Raw genomic sequence first — 20,960 nt, forward strand, 5'->3', positions numbered from 1 at the left:
CTCCCTTGAGCCAGAGGTCATGGGTATGTCTATGTACAGCTGACGACTCAACAGCTCCAAAATATTTCCTCATTCATTGTGGGATGTATTTCTGAACCGTTTGGTCAGAAAACTGTAGGCTACATGTTTTCTTCAAGTCTGTGTAAATCCAAGTGTATCGACTTGGATGTAATACAACACAAGAAACACAGAATTGATGAAGAATTATTGTGAGTGCATTCAGACCCACTATATGTAATGAGTGAAAGAAGGATACAGAATGAAGCTGCAGCTCTTTTCAATGAACCCTCCCGCAGAAAGAGAGAGGGTGTGAATGTGGGCAAGCTTGCTTGGATGTGATGACAGAAGGAGAGTAGGACGGTACAATCCTGCTGTCCTCCATTCCCTCCCTCTAATTCCCATCACATATACACACACACAGAGATTTTGCCACTTTATTCTGCTTTGTGAAATTGGAAGCCATGCAAGCCTTTTTACAAATGAAACCTTTTCAATGAAAAACAAAAGGAACACAATTATTCAGTTCTACATAATAAAAAAATAGATATTTCTTGAAGACATTTACCCTAATTAAAAAGCAAAAACAAGCACATTCCATCATTGTTCTGCCATTCAGTCCTACAAATTAGTAGTATCCCTGACATCAACCTCTTTTAAGAGCTTCTGGTTGACAAAGGAAGCTTCTTTTTTTAATGGTAGATTGTTAGTCTCTACTTTCTGTCCTTCAGTTAAGGGATGCATTTCAATAATTTAACAGTTTATCTTCCGTGTGCATCTCATATATATGACAACTCTTCTGTGTCTGGCCCAGGGGACAGATAATCAGTTTTGCCACGCCATCTCCTTGTTGCCTCTGAGTTATCGGAAGAGGAAGAAGTAGTCCTGGGGGCCATGGGACAGTGGTTAAAAGGCAGGTGTTTCTGTATAGGTCACTGCGACTTCCTGTTCCGGACTTGCACCACTTCCTTCCTTTCCTTGAGGAAGTTCCCAAAGGCTGGCTCTTCTTTGCTCTCTTCAATCACTAGAAGTGAATCACGGGAAAAGGAAGGGAATGAACTTAGGACTACAAACGTACCATAACCAATTAACCAATCAACAACAGGCAATTCAATCAACTAATTACAGTGCAGGTCAACATTATTGGCAACCTAGAGTAAATTGTACATCTTCAGTATATGTTCTATATATCAGACATATTAGATTTATCATATACATCATCAGTGACGGCTGGTAGTGATATTGGGTGGGTGGGCTAAAAAAGTGTAGGCTATTCATTCATCAATAGTTCACGCTGCAGCAAATGCAGAACCACAAAATGATATAGTCTACCTTGTTATAGTAAGTGCTCTAAGGCTACTATAGCTAAATAACCACAAGAATAGCCTGATTAATTCTACTTCAACCAGGCTGCAGCCGACACGACAGCAGGCAACACATGTCCAGTCAATAAGTTTGTCAAAATCTTGATATTGATTTGGGGACAATGACAAGCCGTGTCTCCTCCAAAAAGCAAGCACTGGAAACAGAAAAGCGCATTTTTAGCTACACTTGCCCTTAGCCAGTCCTTTTTTTCCTACCAACTTGTGTGTCAATGTGTCATTTTTAGATATTTTAACCTTTGGACGGTGTGTCCCACCCCACGTTGGTTTACCTCTTCTTTCTACCTTTTTTTCGAAAGAAAACGAATGACAAAGTAAACTAGAGAGGGTACAATTTCTGGGGAAATTGTAGGGTGTGCTCGCTTGCATCGGTTGCAGGTAGGGTTGCCACCCGTCCCGTATAATACGGGACCGTCCCGTATTGAACAATACAATTTACCGTCCTGTACTGAGTCAATACGGGACGCAATATGTCCCGTATTTTCGTGCTAAACCTACTCTAATGCTTACGTTAGGTTTTCACATGCTCCTACATGAGAAATAATATAATAAAACCAAGAGTTTCACGAGATATGGTAACAATGACGTTGAGTGACTGCCTGTCATTCTGATACGTCTGTCTCGTGAAACTCTTGAATATCAGAATGACAGGCAGTCAAGCAACGTCATTGTTACCATGTCTCGTGAAACTCTTGGTTTTAGCACGAAAATACGGGACATATTGCGTCCCGTATTGACTCAGTACAGGACGGTAAATTGTATTGTTTGACAGACCAAACATATTGCACATGTCCAGGATCTGATGTTTTAATCCTTAAAGCCCCCACAAAAAATAAAAAAAATACTTTACTGTGATTCACATTTTGTTCAACAGTAGACTTCCAGTATAGGATTCAGTATAGGATTGTGAAAGAAAACTCTTCAAACTGCACAGATGCCAGTTTAGTTATGTTTAGTCATAACTAAACTGGGGGTCAGATGGCTGAGCGGTTAGGGCGTTGGGATATTAATCAGAAGGTCGTTGGTTCGATTCCAGGCCGTGCAAATTGACGTTATGTCAAAGCACTTCACCCTACTTACTCGGGGGGAATGTCCCTGTACTTACTGTAAGTCACTCTGGATAAGATCTGCTAAATGTAAATGTAGTCAAGATCAAACATTTTAAGGCACTTAAATGTAAGAAAAACAACATTTTCCATTTAGGGCATCTTAAATATAATAGATGCAGCTCTGCATTAATTTTATGTTTAGAGTGGTAGAGGAATTTAAGTTGATGCATAAAAATCACAATGGTTAAGAAAACAATCACCAGAATGCAGGAAATGAAGTATTTAACACCCAAAATCTCCTGGGGGACAACCCCTGCTTAAATATTTCCCCCCGACATTGGCCACTGCCAAGGTGTCCCTTATTTGACCACATTGGAGGTGGCAACCCTAGTTGCAGGTGGGTCCGTCCCCTTAAGTTTTTCCCATCTAGTGATATTTTCAAGCATTTAGCCTACTCAAGAACCCCCTTTGAAACAAGCTACTGTAACAACGTTGTCACCGGCAGTATTTCCGATGGAATCGCGATTCAAACAGTACCATCTGCTAACTGAAAATATGCCCCCAAAAACTTAAATAAGCTTTACATCTATTTAGAGAGAAATGGCTAATTCAAAAGAAGTTTGCTACGAGCAAGCTAGTTGCAGTGGCTAGCCAAACTTCACTGAGTGAGGGGATTGTTTGAAAGCGCTGGAAATGAGAACGTTTGTTTTGACATAAAGTTTAGGCTGTGGCACTGAAGCCAGCGACGCACCACACAAGCTTGAGTTTAAATTTTACATTCTTTAATGTGACATTACTTACTGTACATGCAAGTCTTGATTTGCTTAAATGTACATGTATGATGCTGCTAGTAGTAGTACACCACGGCACGATACGATAATCGCTGTGCAACAGCACATCAATCCATGCGTCGTTGCTAACGTGTGCTGACGTGGTGACGTAGCTAGCACTGATTACCCTGATTGCCACAAAAACGTTGTAACCCCCTAAACCGTGCAACGGAACGTAAATGAAAATACAAGCAACGCAATCGAGACCAAGACGAACATTTTGACACAGGCGTTGTTTATGTAGTCCAAATATTGACTGATCCTTAGGGGGGCGAAAATAAACAATAACAATAATATATATGTGAGAGAACAATGGTTGTGCTCGCCGAAGGTGTGAGCACACCCAATGATCCACCTGATCCAAAATTATGTCAACACCAGCCATCTCAACAATAATGTCCATCACTCCATCCCACACAGTGGCCACTAGCACCTGATGTCCACTGTCATTGGTCAAAAAAGTAAACGGCCTCTGAGGACGTGCCAGACAAATCGTCAAAACACCGGTTCAAAGCCTTGGTGAGCACTGATATTTTGTCACAACTAAGTCAAATATTATACCAATGACATTCCAGTTCTTCTTTTCAAACTCATTTGAATTTTTTAAGAGAATGTAAAAACATGTCATTGCTATTTTTTACCCTTTTCCCTCCCCTTTTCTGTATATAGGAAATATACTATTTTCCTGTACATATACCTAAAGCTGTTTAATTGCACAAGAGATAACGTACATAACTTACAAGACATTCGAAGGTGCCAATGTGACGGGTATGTAACAGACGTAGCCATGCTCCGTCACGACAAGGTATCGTTCGCCAATCGCGGGATTCGAACGCTCGACCTCCGACTTGCCAAACGCGACCACTACCAACTACGCCAAAGAAAAGCTAGCTCTTCGTTGATGCGGGTGGCCTGCTACATACCTGAGGAGTGAGTTTCACGGTTTTCACACCGTTACACTCACCCCTCTGACACTCACTCCGGCGGTTACCGTATTTTACAGAATGTAAGCCGCATGGTGTACAAGCCCCCCAGAATGAGCACTTTGCTTTTGTAAATTTGAGTATAAGCCGCACCGGAATACGAGCTGCACTTTATAAGCAAACAACGTTGCCGTTGCGCGGACCAATGCTGACAAATGATTACTTGCACATTCATGCTATAGCTGCCGACAGCTTGGATAGCGATCTAACTAGACAACATTCCCAATCAGGGTGAACACTCAAATTATCTAAACTATAGACCATAGCATTACACATATCAAAACAGAACGAACACAACAATAGAACTCCAAACAATGCTTATTTAACTAAGCTAATGCCCCTTAATTTAGTAGCTTTTCATCTTGCCGCAGGACATTCTGGGTACCAAGAGCAATGCACGAGTATAGGCGATCTTACAGCATTGCGTAACTGTTACACACTTCGGTTGTGGATACTATGTCCAGAAATAAAGCCAAGTCACTCATTTAGTGGCAGAATCCATTGTTAAGTCTACAAAATTATTTTAGATATATTATAAGTTTAGCTAGCTTGCAAATCCTGAGGATAGCCTACTGTAGCAAACCTTTCTATGTGACAACGGACAAGGGTGTTATGTCCCTCGGGAGTTGCCGTAGGCTTGATGCTGAAAGCATTACGTGAAATCAATGAGGGCTGTTCGAATGGCGATGTCAAGAAGAGCAGTGGTAAAATACAAGTTATGAAAAGAGATTGCGTCCGTGTCTTATTGTCCACACGATCATATACAATTATATCTAAAACGAGCTTACAAAGAGCTCGGTTAGACTACCAAAGTTGAATTAGTAATGTTGTTAGCAATGCTAGCATTATTTGCTATTTGCTAGCTAGCCTAGCCTATATCATTTCACTGGGTCTTGCAGCTGTTTGATTAACTGAAATTATTATGAAATGTTATGTTCTACTAGCCATTTGCCTACTTTAGCAAGTCACTGTATTTCCAAGCCCTGATAGTGTAACTGAGACAACACAATAAATAATTCCTCTTTCAAGTAATAAGCCCCCGTTCAAGTGTTGAGCATAAAATTAGCTGCACGGTCTGTAGAGATCTTGAGACGAAGACACTTTTGTTCTAAAACCGGACTATAAGCCGCACAAGCACAATAAAACTGTAAAATCGGAGTACAAGCTGCGGCTTATTTTCCGTAAAATACAGTAGCTGACGATAACCTAGTGAATCCGGGGCACGGCACCAATGTGACGGGTATGTAACAGACGTAGCCACGCTCCGTCACGACAAGGTATCTTTCGCCACTCGCGGGATTCGAACGCTCGACATCCGACTTGCCAAGTGCGACCACTACCAACTACGCCAAAGAAAAGCTAGCTCTTCGTTGATGCGGGTGGCCTGCTACATACCTGAGGAGTGAGTTTCACGGTTTTCACACTGTTACACCAATTAAGTTGACCCAAACTATATATAACCCGAATCCGTATATAATTGTGATAATCAGCCAATTTCAATGTTGCTTTTACACATAATTTTGCTCTCACCCGCGTGATCAATGTCATCTGTGTCACTGTCCACTTCCTCCTCTACATCATCAGGGTTACCCCGCATGAAAATTAAATCACTGGGGCCTGCCACATAGGCGCTGCCTGGGGAGGAAAAGACAAAACAAACGTAAACACGTGAACAGACACATTTAAACAAGACTCATGAGCGTGCACACACACACACCTGTCTGAGGTATGGTCTGTATGGAGACTGCTCCCATATCTTTCTGTAGTTTCTCCAACTGTTCCTGCTGCTTCCTGGTCTGAGCATTAGTCTGAAACAAAACACAAATGATTATACAGACACATTAAAACACACACAACAACAGTAAAAGTATTGCACTGCGTGAAGACACTTACCAACTCTTTATGAAGCCTATCATATTCTGGCCGATATTCCCTGTTTAAAATGGAAATGGACTTCAGATCCAAATACGACCACTAAACCCACTACGATCTGTGTGTGTGTGGTGTGTGTGCAGTATGCCAGCGTGAGAGCATTGTCCTACTCACGTCTCGTACTCCTTTGCTGCATCTGTCACCTGCACAAAGAGTTCATCCAATCCACTACCTGTGACCGCAGACACGCCCACAACCTTTGAATGGAAGACACACAGGGCAAATCAGAACTGAGCAGTATGATGTCCTACCACGGAGGAAGGCTACCTGAGTACAACGGTACTTAGGAATGATTTGCTGGACCTGATGTTAGCTTCCTCCAGGAACACAATGACTCTTATTGAGGGACTTGTTGCTCTTGTTGGTTAGTTGTAACTGATTTAACTTCTTGTACTCGCTGTGAATTATATTACTGAGTGTGCTCATGCCTTTGGCGAGCACAACCATTGTTCTCTCTCATATATATTATTGGGTGTGCTCAAGCCTTTGGCGAGAGCACAACCATTGTTCTCTCTCATATATATTCGTTCTTATTTATTTTCCCACCCCTAAGGATCCGTCAATATTTGGACTACATAGACAACGCCGGTGTCAAAAGATTCGTCTTGGTCCCGATTGCTCTGCTTGTATTTTTATTTATGTTCCGTTGCATGGTTTAGGAGGTTACAACGTTTTTGTGGCAAAAAGTGCCTTTTCTGCACAAAGGGAACTCAGTGCTAGCCTACGTCACAACGTCAGCACATTTTAACAACGCATAAATACGACATGCATAGATGAGCTAGTAAGACTATTGCACATAACAGCGTATCTTATCGTGCCGTGGTGTACTAGCAGCATCATACATTTAAGCAATTCAAGACTTGCATGTACAGTAAGTAATGTCACATTAAATAATGTATTTAAACTCAAGCTTGTGTGGTGTGTCGCTGTCTTCAATACGACAGCGTAAACTTTGTCAAAAGAAAGGTTTTTCTTTTCCGGCGCATTCAAACAATCCCCTCAGTGAAGTTTGCCTAGCAACAGAAGCTAGGCCAGCCTGCTCGTAGCACAATTTACAGAGGTCAGCTTCTCCACGCAAAATGAGACCAATAGGTCGCATTTGGCATTGTTACTGACAATGATCGCTTCAAGCAAACTTCTTTTGAATTAGCCATTTCCCCCTAAATAAATGTCAAGCTTATTTACGTTTTTGGGGGCATATTTTCAGTTAGAAAATGGTACTGTTTGAATCGCGATTCCATCTGAAATACTGCCGGTGACAACGTTGTTAGATTAGCTTGTTTCAAGGGGGTTCAGCTTGTTTCAAAGTAAAAAAAATAAAATAAATGAATTAATGCAATAGGAGTAGGCTAAATGCTTGAAAATATCACTTGAAGGAAAAACCTAAGGCGACGTTTAAGTCATAGAGGTTAGGGCCATTTGGATTGCCCAAGATTTTCATTTGATCCACCTTTTCAACTGAGGCTGCTATAGCTTATCACTATTCCCTCTTGCAGGGGAAATGAGAATACAATCGTTTCATTATACACTTCACTTTTTGTATTTTAAATTGTACATGAGCAGCAACAAATGTATGATTTTAAATCAAAGCAATCTTCATAAATAATAAGTAGGCATTTTTATATAAAATTTACAGAAATATCAGTTGTAAAAATTACAGTTAATAAACAGCAACCAACGCAAGCAAGCACACCCTACAATTTCCCCAGAAATTATACCCTCTCTAGTTATTACTTGCTTTTTCTACAGGTACACTCTTGCACCTTTTGAGGTTCATGTTGTTTAATTTGTAACTTGTTTAACTACATGCTCTTATGGTTCTTTCCATTGGCACTTATTTGCTTTTCACAATGTATGCTTCATGTTTGGCTACCCGCAATGTTCTCGTTGTTATGATCAGTGACCTATGCACTTTTGTAAAGCTCTCTCTTGGAAGTCGCTTTGTAAAAAAGCATCTGCAAAATGAATAAATGTTCCTGCACGTGTGTGTGTGTGTCATACTGTAAGACAAAAAAACATTTCTTCTTCATTAACAACCAAACCTCAAATGTTCTCTTTATAACCCTTTGAGGCTTTCAACTCCTCCTTCTCTCCCACCCTTTCTCCCCTCCTTCCCCCTTGCACCCCCTCTTCTACCTCCCCAATTCTCTCTCACCCGCAGGTTGGTGTAGAATTCATCAAGTACAAGGCTCATGGATCGGGTCAGATTGCTGACATATGAGGTCTCCTGGTTCAGCGCATCCTGGAACACCTCAAAGTCCTGCATCCACTCCACGGCAAAGCTGTGATCAATTATGTCTGTCTGAAACACAACAACACCAACAGTTATATAGAGCTTAAGCTCCTACGTTTGATCCAAGCTGTGGTTGATTAGCTGCGCCTGAAGACTAAATCCAACTTAGTTAAGGGTTGCTGATTCCACTCTTTACCTTGTTCATGGCTACAATGAAGGGAAGCTTGGTCTTGTAGAGAATACTGTGGAAAATAAACAGAAACACAGCATTTTACTCAAATCCCATTTGGTTTAAGTTGTTTTCCCACATACAACAATAGCAGTTAGACCTGGATTAAATACTATACTATAACTTACCATGCTAATTACTATTAGCTAGTGCTGTCAAACGCTTAAAATATTTTATCGCGATTAATCGGATTAATGGCAGTTAACTCGCGATTAATTGCAATTAATCGCACATTTTTATCTATTCTAAATGTCCCTTGATTTCTTTTTGTCCAATTCTTTTTTCTCATTTTAATGTTCTTATCAACATGGAAAAGTGGATCGGATTGCTTGGTGCAAATGTTTTTTTTTTGTTTGTTTTTTTTGTTTTTTTAACAACATTGCAATTGCCTGGCTTTGACAAGGGGGCGGAGAATTCGCATCAGCTGTGTGCTTGGCCATCAAGTGGTATTTCAGATTTATTTGGATGTGCTGCGATGACAGCTCAGTTCACAACGACAATGCACAGAGATCACTTTGGTCTTGTCAATGGAACCATTTGGCAACTTTTTAAAAGTAAACTTTCCATTCAGAATCTTATTGGCATCCATTTCAGCGTCTCACGCTCGCCATCCACTCAAAACGTAACATTAGCCTACTACTCTTTAGCCGGCTCGCAAGCCCAAACAAGTGTGTGCGGCGTGCCTGTTGTTTTGTTTCCGGTCTAGCTAGATCCGGTGTGGTGTTGTAGTTTTTCTAACGTCAGTAGTTGTTGCAACACCATGTGAAAAAAACGACAACGTTTGCTAGGCCAAAAGAACGTTAATCGCGCAATAAAAAAATTGACGCCATTAAAATGGGTTTGCGTTAACGCCGCTAATGACGCGTTAAACTGACAGCACTACTATTAGCTAATATACTGTCAAAAGTTTGGGTACCCTTGATTTGACTGACTGCTGTAAAACCATTGGATTAGTACCAAAAGTTCCAGCTTTGGAAAAAGAAAATGAGCCGAGTTTTATTGGCGTCACTCGTAGCACTTATGAGGCTGATCCATTGTGTTCAATGCAGTGGGTGCGACAAATTAAGCTGTCAGATGGCAGTAAACCTGAGTGTGTGACTTACCTGCAGGCATAGAGCATGTTGGACATGAAGGTGACAGGGTTAACGCTGCGAGACGTGTCCATCACGTAGATGACCACACAAGGGAAGGACGACGCCTGTAGATGGGAAAAAGAATATGTCACAACAAGCAGAACAATCTGACACAGCAACACAACAAAGTTGCCAAAATACTGAGCCACAGATACTTTAGGATTGGTGACAATGTTCCTATTAAAGCATTCAATTGAGTTTTAACTTATATTTTAGACATTTTGTAAACCAAACCTAAGATTTGCTCAAGGGATATATTACATTCTGTCTTTCATTCACTCTCTCTCACACACACTCACCAAGGCTTCAGTGATGATGGTCCCTGAGGCTGACCAAGTGAACACCTCTATCTGTCCTGGAGTGTCAATCAGAACATACCTGTCACAAGAGTCAATGGTCACCACAGATCCAAACAGGAGGTACAAAGGTCACAGAAAGGACAACATACAAAAAAACTTACGGAGATCATGTACAAGTGTCTAAATCAGGGTTTTGGTTCTGGACAGGCACACTCCTATAGGCTTAGAGTTTTCTCATGAGTTACGCCGTGGATACACCAAGCGCGGAAATTCAACCTTGCGGACGCGGTGTGGACTCAGCAGAGTTCTAATCCGTTGTAAGCAATGAGTGGCTACACCAGACGTGGAAAGTGAATGTACGCAGCGACAATTTCTGCACGGAAAATTGATGTTTGGTTGCACCACAGACGTAACTTTGATGATCCAAAAACTGTACTTGTAAAAACAAAACGCCACTATGTCCACAAGCTTCTCAAAACATTGAACTGAACAATACATTAACCGAAAGTGAACAATTACATTTATTATTTTAAATGTATTCTTAGCCCCCTGCCCCTCGAATACTTAGCTACGTCCCTGCATCAAATGTGCAGAGCAGCGTTCACACAGTCTGGCTCGCACACAGCGAGTCTGCTGCGGTGCGGTGGCATTGCATCCCGTAAAAGACTGAGCTGCCCCCCGAGCCTCTGAAGGTGAAGTCAGTTTAAACGCACATGTTTAACTTAAAGTTAAACATGTAACAACAAGTAAGACTCAGTCTTCCCAAGGAGCCAAAACATTCGACAGGCATGGCTGCTGTTTGTCTATGAGAAGATCCCGACGAAGTTTGACACAATTATTCATTTGCTCTGAACATTTCACCCAAGACAGTTTTAACAACCTTGGACAATTTCAAGCAGGATTTGCTAAGAACCTGAACCTGAAAAGATATGCTGTTCCGACCGTACTTTCATCGCAACCGCAAGCTGTAAGTAGGCTACAGTATGATTTTGTCGGTAACAGTTATTAGCAATGCTAACGTCTCCTGTATCTAGCATAGGTAGAATGCTAAATACGTTTCTAAACACATCAACATACTTTACTTAGCAAATGACTCTAGCTAGACTAGCTGTAGTCGGCATTAGAAGGGAAGCTTCCGAACAAATAGCAGTCTGGCCTATTGCTAACGCCTGTCTAGATTATCTATTTGAAAGAACTGGAGAAAGGCAGGTGCTAGATACAGGATACGTTAGCATTGCTAATAACTGTTACCGACAAAATCATACTACAGCTTGCGGTTGTGATGAACGTAAGGTCGGAACACACCTCTTTTCAGCAACAGCTTCATAGCAAATCCTGCTTTAGCTACATTGTCCCAGGTTTTCAAAACCGTCCTTGGTGAAATGGTTCGCGCAAATGTGTCGAGGGTCGAACTGCACAGGGATCTTCTATGCTACGGTATAGACACACATCAGCCATGCCCGTCTAGTCAATGTTAGCTAAACTCTAGCTCATCTGCTTTTTATTAACGCTGATTTGCAAGGAATGCAAGAACAGCTAGATAGCGAAAACACCTGACTGTAGGCATGTAAACTAGTTAAGCTTGCTAACGCAAGAGCATAGATAGAATGTGTGATGATTTAGCCTAGTTTATTGGCATTGTTTCATGTTCCTGACTGTTTCATTCAAATAAATAACCCGTGTTATGTAAATCTACAATTCACGATGCATGTTTGTCCAGATCTTTGTCAGGTTATTTTTCAGCAAGATGTCTAGAGCTAGTTAACTGAAGCTGAGTTGAATTACGATATAGTTTGGTTGCTATAAGCTGTAACGTTCTACCCACCTAAGTCAATCGAGTTTGCTTCGACAACAGAAGTGGAAATAACAAACGTTATCATTTCAAATAATATCTAGTCAATCTGTTGAAAACAGTGTTGTGTAGACACAATAGATTTATTTGCGCGTTTTTATTTCAAGTCTTCACCTTCGGTGTTTCAGTGAGTGCTGTTGGCCGTGTTGCGTTTTTGCTCCCCAGCTTCACTCATTGAAAACCAACCAATCAGCGCGCAGCTTATCTAAATATTAATTAGCATACCATAAAAGGAGAAACGGTAGTGTTTTTTCCCAGGAAAATTTCAGAGGATCTATCAGGGGGCATAGAACAGCACCCGGGCCATTTTCAACCCAACCAATGTTAAATACTCTATTCGGAGACTTTAAGGAACAGTGTGAAATACCCCCAAAAAACAGTCAATCACCCCTTTAAGGTTTCCTAAAAAAGATGGGTGATCATGGGTCATTTGTGGACTGTAGGCTAAATATACGTTTTTAATTATAATACTTGAGTATTGTCTGCTGTTTTATACTTGTAGTCCACTGCATCTTGGACACAATTATTGTATTTTTAATTTAAATTTAGATTTTTATACTTTTACTTTTTAAAAGATGCGCAGTTATGTTTTGTTTGAACACTGGGCTGAGTTTTTTTTAAATTGAAAACAACATTGCAATCGCCTGGCTTTGACGAGGGGGTGGAGAATTCGCATCAGCTGTGTGCACGGCCATCAAGTGGTATTTCAGACTGGATGTGCTGCGATGATAGCTCAGTCCACAACGACAAAACACACAGATCACTTTGGTCTTGTCAATGGAACCATTTGGCCACTTTTTAAAAGTAAACTTTCCATTCAGAATCTTATTGCCATCCATTTCGGCGTCTCGCGCTCGCCACTACTCACCGGCTACTCTTTAGCCGGCTCGCAAGCCCAAATAAGTGTGTACGGCGTGCCTGTTGTATCAGTAGTTGTTGGAACAGCATGTGAAAAAAAACTACAAAGATTGCTAGGCCAAAAAGAACGTTAATCTTGCGATAAAAAAATTGGCGATTGATGGGTTTGCGTTAACGCCGTTAATAACGCGTTTAACTGACAGCCAGGCGATTGCAACTGACAGGTAAAAATTTGGGTTGTAATTTTCGGAAAATATTACAATATGAGTCCAATGTAATGTTTATATTACATAAAGCTCAAACTATTTTGCACTGAAATTAATACGTATGGCTCGGCCCCTGGTGGGGATGGGCTGGTTTTAGCCACTCCCGGGCTGAAAATGGGTCCCACTCCGGGCCTGGACTGGGCTTATACCTGTTGTGAATAAAAAACGCTTGTAGTGTGTAAGGGCATGATTAAACAATAACTACCGTAGTTTAAAAGTATTTTTGTGTTTGTTTTGTTAAAGCCATTCACATATAGGGATTCCCACATACTGTTTACCCATGTCACCCTGCCAAGACCTCTTGCCACCCCATGTAACATTTTCTAGATCCGCCACTGACTGGCATCCACACTTACCAAAATATTGTCGCAGAAAATGACGTTTTAACTTTCAGTGGAAAGCACTATTCTTGATGCAGTGTCAACCATTGTTTTTAATTTACAATATTTTGAAGTTTAAAAGTTTCTAATGCCCAATTGTCTTTGAACACTTTGCTACACAATCGAGGTTAAATGGCTTAACTAATTATAACTGTGGAAATTTGTATCAGGGCCTAGTCCGCAGCAACAGAAGCCAAGCTCTGTAACAAAAAGGTATGTTTTAGCTGCATTTAGGTACCTAGACATGAGATTATATTTTTTACTTGCTAGACAACATTTGAATTAGCAACTAATCAAAACAAACTTACAGAAAATGTGTTTTGCTAGCCAGATTTCGCAAAAATACATTTCAACCTTTTTCACATTTACATTGGCCATATGTTACTTAGCATATACTAATTTACACCTACTTAGCCTGCGTTTAATCCTTGAATCGTTAGTAGTGAGCAAACTCCAACTAAAGTTAGAAATTACGTTAAAACTAGGCTAAGTTTGAATTTACGCACAACTAGTGTACAACCCTTTCCAGTAGACTTACTGGTGATTGTCTTGTTTCTTCTCAATGAACTTCATGACCTGAGGAAGCAAAACATAGTATGTATGTTGACTAACTGAGGTTTCCCCATCCGTGTACAAAGAACAGGTGTATTAATGAACTAGGAATCTAAATGGGGACATCTACTGGACAATCAATGAAACACAATTTATAGAGCAGATCAATCTATTGTACTCAAAACTGACTGCCACTCACTTGACTGAAATGTCAGTGTTGCCAAACACCTCTCCTTGAGAGATGTACGGTGGCTCTGAAGTGCAAATCACAACAGCAAATAGAAAAACACAACAGCAAATCATAAAACACAACGGCAAATAGGAAAACACAACGACATTAACTTCTACCGGAAAAGGTAGGGCCTATCTAGCAGAGGACGGACCCTCCTGATTGGACAGACGGACTACCTGTCTTTTAACAGGAAGAAGAGCTCGCTGTAGTTCCAAAAACCCACTGCTGTCAACCTGTTTGAATGGTTTTCGACGGGACACACAGCAGCACCATCTCGATTTACTGACATTTTTGGTATATTAACACATAGATCAATTGGTTACTGGTGTGTTGTATCTTGTATATGTCTCATACTTGATTAACAAGTATGTATTACATGATTAACCTATAACAATAGGCAGCAATATTGTGAAGCAGAGCTAGAAATGGCTATGCTACCTACCGTACTGTAGCCTAATGAGGACTACTGAACATTTAACTTTCGACTGTTGAAGTAAATGAGACTTGTTAAACACGTTTTTTTATTCATCTGCCCACTTACAATTGACCATGTTAACAACAATGTATATTTGTAGTACCTACTTGATGCACGTTTAATCTAATCTAGATAGCAATCACACCAGCAACTGCTCAATTTAGGACAAGGAGTTTGGTAAATAGAACAGAATATACAAGGCAACCCAATTGCAATACAATATGTCCAGTGAGAGGGTCAAGTTTGTTTTTAGTGAGTGGACCTGAAATACCTGCCAAGCGTTGAGAGCTAGCTGGACGACAGGGGACCCCTTAATCTGCAATTGATTGTTGCTAGCTCTAATCAGATGTACTAACTAGGCTAATAAGAGAAGACTTAACTTTGTATGCCAACGAACACCAATAACTATAACTAATTAGACAAACGTGACTTCAAGTGCTTATACCCTCCTGATGTTGTGATTGGTTGACAACATATTAACTATCATGTCATATGTATGCCCTGTATCTTTTGAAAAAAATTATTAAAAGTATTTTCAGGGGACTAATGTTTTCAAAATAGGCGCTTTTCCGTGTTTTTCACCTCTCCTTCCTGTTAAAAGACAGACAGTCCGTCTGTCCAATCAGGAGAGTCCGTCCTATGCTAAATAGGCCCAACCTTTTCCGGTAGAAGTTAATGTTGTTGTGTTTTCATATTTGCTTTTGTGTTTTCCTATTTGCCGTTTTATTTTCCTATTTGCTGTTGTGTTTTATGATTTGTTGAAATGTTTTCCTATTTGCCGTTGTGTTTTATGATTTGCTGTTGTGTTTTTTTATTTGCTGTTGTGATTTGCACTTCAGGGCCACCGTAGAGATGCCCTCCTGGAAGTTTTTTTCCTAACACCAATTGTAAAAATAAATAATAATAATGTTTGTATACAGTTGCGGCCAAACATATCGGCAGTGACATACATTTTGGCTTGCAAAGTTTGTGCTTCAGTTGTTGTGTTGTTGATTTATATGGTTACTTTATTATTGTGCAGTGATCAGATGAATTTGAAATAAAAGCTTCATCGGCCACCCAAAAATGGGGGCCAATAAAAGCTTTTAAAACCTATGAAATGTGTATTCTTGTTTTCTAGTATTCCATAGACACGTGATAAAATGATCCACATATACTGAACCAGCAAAACACATAATTTGTCACTGCCAATACTGTAGGCAGCACAGGAATGAAACAGGTCACCTGATCAAAACGAGTTGCAAACAGGTTGAGTGATGTGACGATTCCGCCGTTGGGTCCCAGTCCGTACTGTTTCATAACTTCTTTGTAATTGACAGTGTCACGGATATCTGGGGGACGCAGGGGTCAAAACAGAATTCCAACCTTGTTCCGTATGGGAATCGGATTTAACTTTTTCACGGATCACATGTAGGTAGCTATCACTATCTTGCTGGCTTACTGTTTGCCAAGCAAACTGACTATTGTGTTCAGAAGGTGGCTTACCGATGTTGGCTGGGAAAGGTACTTCGTGAACTGCAGGGTCAAGGTTGATAACGTAGGGGGGAGATCTCTTCGTGTGAAGGTAACCGATGAGTCTCTTAATGTGAGAAAGTGTGGCATTTGAGCTGATTTGTTGTGGTCAATAAAATAGGTAGAAAGATAGCTTGCCATACAACCAAAACATACACTGGGGCATGCGTACAGCGTAACTAGCGAATGTCCATTACATACAACTAAATAAAATGTGTAGATCTTGTGAGCTACGCTAACAGAGTAACGCGCTTGAATTTCAATGCAATGGCTGGACAGCCTGTGCTAACTAGCTAGCTAGGCTAGTACCTGAACAAAAGTAGTTTTCCCAGACCCCGCCATCCCCAGCACAATGAGACAGACGGGTTTTGGTTGTGGAGCACTTCCCGAGGCTGAATCCGGACCCGTGGTTTCACTGTCATCTCCTCCGTGGGTAGCATTATCCTTATAATCGGAGGTGGCACCTGAGTTCCCAGATGCGGTCGCCATGCTTGCTTGTTGTCGTTGTGTGAAAATGCCGTTAAGGAGCGGTGTCTGTCGCGAAGGGACTTAGATCAAGATTTTTTTTATTTAGAAACTATGGAAGCTATGGAAGCCCATTTCCGCCAGTAAAAAAAAAAAGGGGGGGGGGGGGGACAATTTAAGTCATAATTATGAGATACTAAGTCGAAATTATGAGATACTAAGTCATAATTATGAGATAGTAAGTCATAATTATGAGATACGTAAGTCATAATTATGAGTTAGTAAGTCATAATTATGAGATACCAAGTGCGCATGTGATCCCGTTTGGCGCTGAAAGTGAAAGATCCCTTCACCTCGCTAGCCTAACCATCAAAGCGGTGGGGCGTATGCAATGCTAAAAAGGTAACTACGTATTGCAGGTGACTTTTGTAAAGTTACGGGTAAGATTTGATATATTTTAATCAGTTCGTTGTTGCAGGTAAACAAACTTTGCTGTTAATGTAGCTCTCAGTTTTATTGTAAAAATGTAGATGTAGGCTACATAACGCTAGCGTTAATCGATTTCGGTTAGTTGCTATTTAGTCAAGTACTAGTACTCAAATGCGTTTAAAATCAGCCTCCACATAGCTCTTTTATCAATATCTGGCAACTGTTATTACAGCTATAATTTCCTACAAATTATACATGTAACATAGTGACGTGAAGAACAGGCTGTATTGAAAAGTCAAAATAATATTGTACATGTGCCCTGGGTTGTCTTCTGTCGCTTCCAGTTTAGCTAACGTTAGCTATTCTGGGGCACGTGCTGTGTGTTGCCATACCGATTATTAGAATCAGAATCAGAAAGGGATTTATTCGCCATGAAAGTTTGCACAGACAAGGAATTTGCTTTGGCAAATTATCAGCTGTGACTAGCACCAACCATAGGTTTCTGTCTTTAGGTTGGTCTGTTGTTTTCACACAAATTGCATGCGTGTATAGCAGCAAATATGAATTCGCGATTGTATAATGTCGTATGGCTAGGTGTCAGACAGCTAGACAGCTAGCATGGATAACATTGATTGTTCGATTGCATGGATATTTTGCCTACTTGCCGTCTAGCAGCACGTCGGCAGACAAGCGTTTGATAATGGGGTCAGGATTATGTTAGCAAAATAAAATTCAGAAAATACTTTTTAATTGTTCTCAAGCATATTCAGTTCCAGCTCAACCAACTCTCCAGCTGCTGGAACTTTTTTAATTGTGATTAAATGACTTGGACGACAGTCTCAGGTGTGGCTTAAAATTAATGATTCCACAGCCTAATTTCAGTCAAGCATAATTTATGCTTGTCAACTTTTGCACACTCCGTTTTCAGTCAATGTCAGAATATCTGATGTGAAAATAGTCAACTGTAAATTGTTTGTTAGCCTACAAGATGTTATGTGTTGAGTTACAATTAGAGAGGGTAACGTTTCTGGTGCTTGCAACTGAACAACTCAATGGTGCCCGCAGGAAACATAGCTAACAAACTAAAACTGCCCAAAATAATACATCATTTGTATAAATCAGCTGATTTTATTTATTCATTTTATTCAACAGAGGTGCATAGGTGTTTAGTGGTGATGGATGAGTTAAGCAACTATTTAAGGTCACGGCATGTGCCTGAGGAAGACATACAGAGAATGGAAGATGAGAAGGTAGTTAATATAGGAAATGCTTTGTTTTAGTAATGATCTGGTGCTGTACATGCAAGGTGTTCATTGTTATAATTTAATGCACTTGACCTAAGAATTTATGACATATTTCTTAATTTCAGATTGATTCCAGTATCATACACCTCATGACAGATGACCAGCTTAAAGAGTATCTGCCATCCTATGGCGATCGACTGGCTGTTTTTGGATACTGCAGACGAAACGAAAATCAACCCAGCAGTCGCAAGTCAAAGATCTTTGAGCGGCTTAGAGCAAGAATCTCACGAAACGAAGGTCATCACGTGTCCGAGAAAGATCATCAAACCCCTCCAAAGAATGCTCAGAAGAATCATAGAAAAATTGAAATAGGATGGATGCATTTCCGAGAAGTGGGATTCATGCAGGTACGAACCAAAAAGGGCGGGGGAACCAGAAAAGAGAGTGTCCCGAAGAGCTGTAACAAATACAACTTGATCGAAAAGGCAGCACAGTTGTTTTTTCCAGGTGGGAAAAATGCTGAGGGGAGTCTTACTGATTTTGACGTTGATGTAGTTGACTTCCAGCAGCATGCGTTAGACGATAGTTTCACAGTTGGGAAACTGTATGAAAAAACAAAGTTACCTGTCTTGCGTTTCTACTTAACAACCAAGAAGAGAGACATTGCCAGCGTCTTAAGTCTGGATGAAGAGAAATGTGATTCACCTGCTGAAGAAGCTGAAAAGACACAGGAGCGACCTGATATCTATCGCCACTCTCCAAACACTTCTGCAACGGACACTGGGGAACAAAATATTTCAGATGTAATTTTTGTTGGAAGCAGCACAGTATTTGCAAATGCAAGCAGTGAGAGTGTTTCCCTCCTTTACAACACAGTCAACCCAACTGATGCATCTATTTTGTCAGAACATGAACAATTACATAATGTGGATGCTTTAGATGATAGTGGCATTGTAACTTTCCGCACAGAAATCATCACTGCGATGGATTACTCCAGTCTTGATGATACTTTGTCTCTCTCTCAGGAACTGACTTTTGAGTTACCCATGCCTCCTTCCATGGATATATTGCAGGAACAAGTCAATCAGAGCAAAAGAGTGAATAAAATTATTGTTCTTCATCGTGGACAGATTCTTAGAGAATTTATTCAAGTGTTTTCTGAGGAAACTGTCATGGAGGACGACGTTTACTTTAAAGTAATTCTCCCAGATGCAAAGCCTGAAAAGGCTGTGGATGATGGAGGTGTTATGAGGGATGTACTGTCAGAATTTTGGAATGACTTAAGAGCAGTGCACTATGGGAAATGGCTTCAAAGTGCCATACCTACATCACGATTTTGGTCAACAAGAATGGGAAAGTATAGGCAGAATAAAGATCACGAAAGATCATGAGATCAATTACTTACCCTAGTACCCAGAATGCACAGGAGAAACAAATAGTCAAGTATGTAAACACATACCTTAGAGAGTCAGACACACAGCACCTCTCCTCAGATTTTGCACTGGGTCAGATTTGTTCACAGGAAAGAGCATCACTGTCAGCTTCACACAGGTTCAGGGTTTTCAGAGAAGACCTGTTGCTCATACTTGTGGCTGTTACTTGGAGTTGCCAGTAAGCTATGATAACTACCCCGATTTTCGACATGAAATGAACAAAGTCTTAGAAAGCAACGTGTGGGTAATGGACATAGTCTAAAATACAAAGATTTCAGCAAACAGGAATTGGACTGCCATCAGAGTTTAGTGTTTATACATTGTAGGTTTTACAGATTTGTCTAATGAAGGAAGTATTACAGCCACTTTGTTGAACCTTCCAGAATGTCACAGCTTAAACACGCTGTCCACTTTCTTAATGCTGCTTTTTACTTTTCTTTTGTTGAACCAAAGTCTAAATGAGTCTCAGGGTAATTTGGCATTATATTTTAACATTAGTGTTTGCTGAAACTTGAAAGCTTTAGCTGTTCATCTAACCTCCTTAACATGGATAATAACCAGCTCCACTGTTCTTTTTGAAAACACCATGTCAGGTCTACTCTAATGTGTGGCCATTAGTGAGCTGCACAGAAATGCATCAAAATAAATGGTGTTTGACTGTTAAAGCTGCTTACTTTTTTATTTGTAATACCAGAGGTTTTTCATTACCTGATATGTTTACATAACTGCTGCTGTTCCAAATCTTCCTAATTTATTTTTTGAAAACATGACCTAAGCAAAGGATTGTAACTAAAATAAGTACATGTCACATAATAGTCCAATGTTGTTACAATGTACTTTATTTTTTAATTTCACATTACAAACACTATTTTACTCTATTCAGGTAGTCATTGTTATTACCAAAAAAAACAGCATGGGATTGTCAACCATTCCATTAGCATATGGATTACTATTAAAGGCTCTTTTCAGTAGAAAGTTTGATTAATTTGCAGTTCAAATGAAATCATATGCTGTTTTTAATGCTGTGATTGTTTAAATAATTGAATTAAAAAAAAAGACTAAATGAATAAAGAATTCATTTATTACATTTGTGGAGTTAGAATTTGTACTCAGTTCTTACAAATAGACGGGATGAGAAAAAACTACTTGAAAAAATATTTTGTAAGAAAGAACTGAAATTATTTGGTACATCTTT

At 40.2% G+C, this 20,960-nt stretch overlaps 2 protein-coding genes across 2 annotated transcripts; one reads left to right on the forward strand and one right to left on the reverse strand.

Moving 5' to 3' along the window:
* Positions 1-790: 790 nt before the first annotated feature.
* On the reverse strand, positions 791-16,685 carry gpn1 (GPN-loop GTPase 1). Its single transcript, XM_067260544.1, has 13 exons — positions 16,504-16,685; positions 16,168-16,261; positions 15,907-16,013; positions 13,962-13,999; positions 10,068-10,146; positions 9,739-9,833; positions 8,603-8,648; positions 8,329-8,475; positions 6,288-6,370; positions 6,135-6,174; positions 5,959-6,049; positions 5,772-5,876; positions 791-1,021 (listed from the first exon to the last, which is right to left on the reverse strand). The coding sequence occupies exons 1-13, from the start codon at positions 16,681-16,683 to the stop codon at positions 930-932; spliced, it is 1,197 nt and encodes a 398-aa protein (XP_067116645.1). The 5' UTR covers positions 16,684-16,685; the 3' UTR covers positions 791-929.
* A 1,561-nt stretch (positions 16,686-18,246) lies between these two features.
* On the forward strand, positions 18,247-20,430 carry LOC136966135 (uncharacterized). The gene is made up of 2 exons (XM_067260545.1): positions 18,247-18,338; positions 18,458-20,430. The coding sequence occupies exons 1-2, from the start codon at positions 18,264-18,266 to the stop codon at positions 19,721-19,723; spliced, it is 1,341 nt and encodes a 446-aa protein (XP_067116646.1). The 5' UTR covers positions 18,247-18,263; the 3' UTR covers positions 19,724-20,430.
* The last annotated feature ends 530 nt before the right edge of the window (positions 20,431-20,960 follow it).

Source organism: Osmerus mordax, chromosome 22 (genome assembly GCF_038355195.1).
Source record: "Osmerus mordax isolate fOsmMor3 chromosome 22, fOsmMor3.pri, whole genome shotgun sequence".
Classification (NCBI taxonomy): Eukaryota; Metazoa; Chordata; class Actinopteri; order Osmeriformes; family Osmeridae; genus Osmerus; species Osmerus mordax.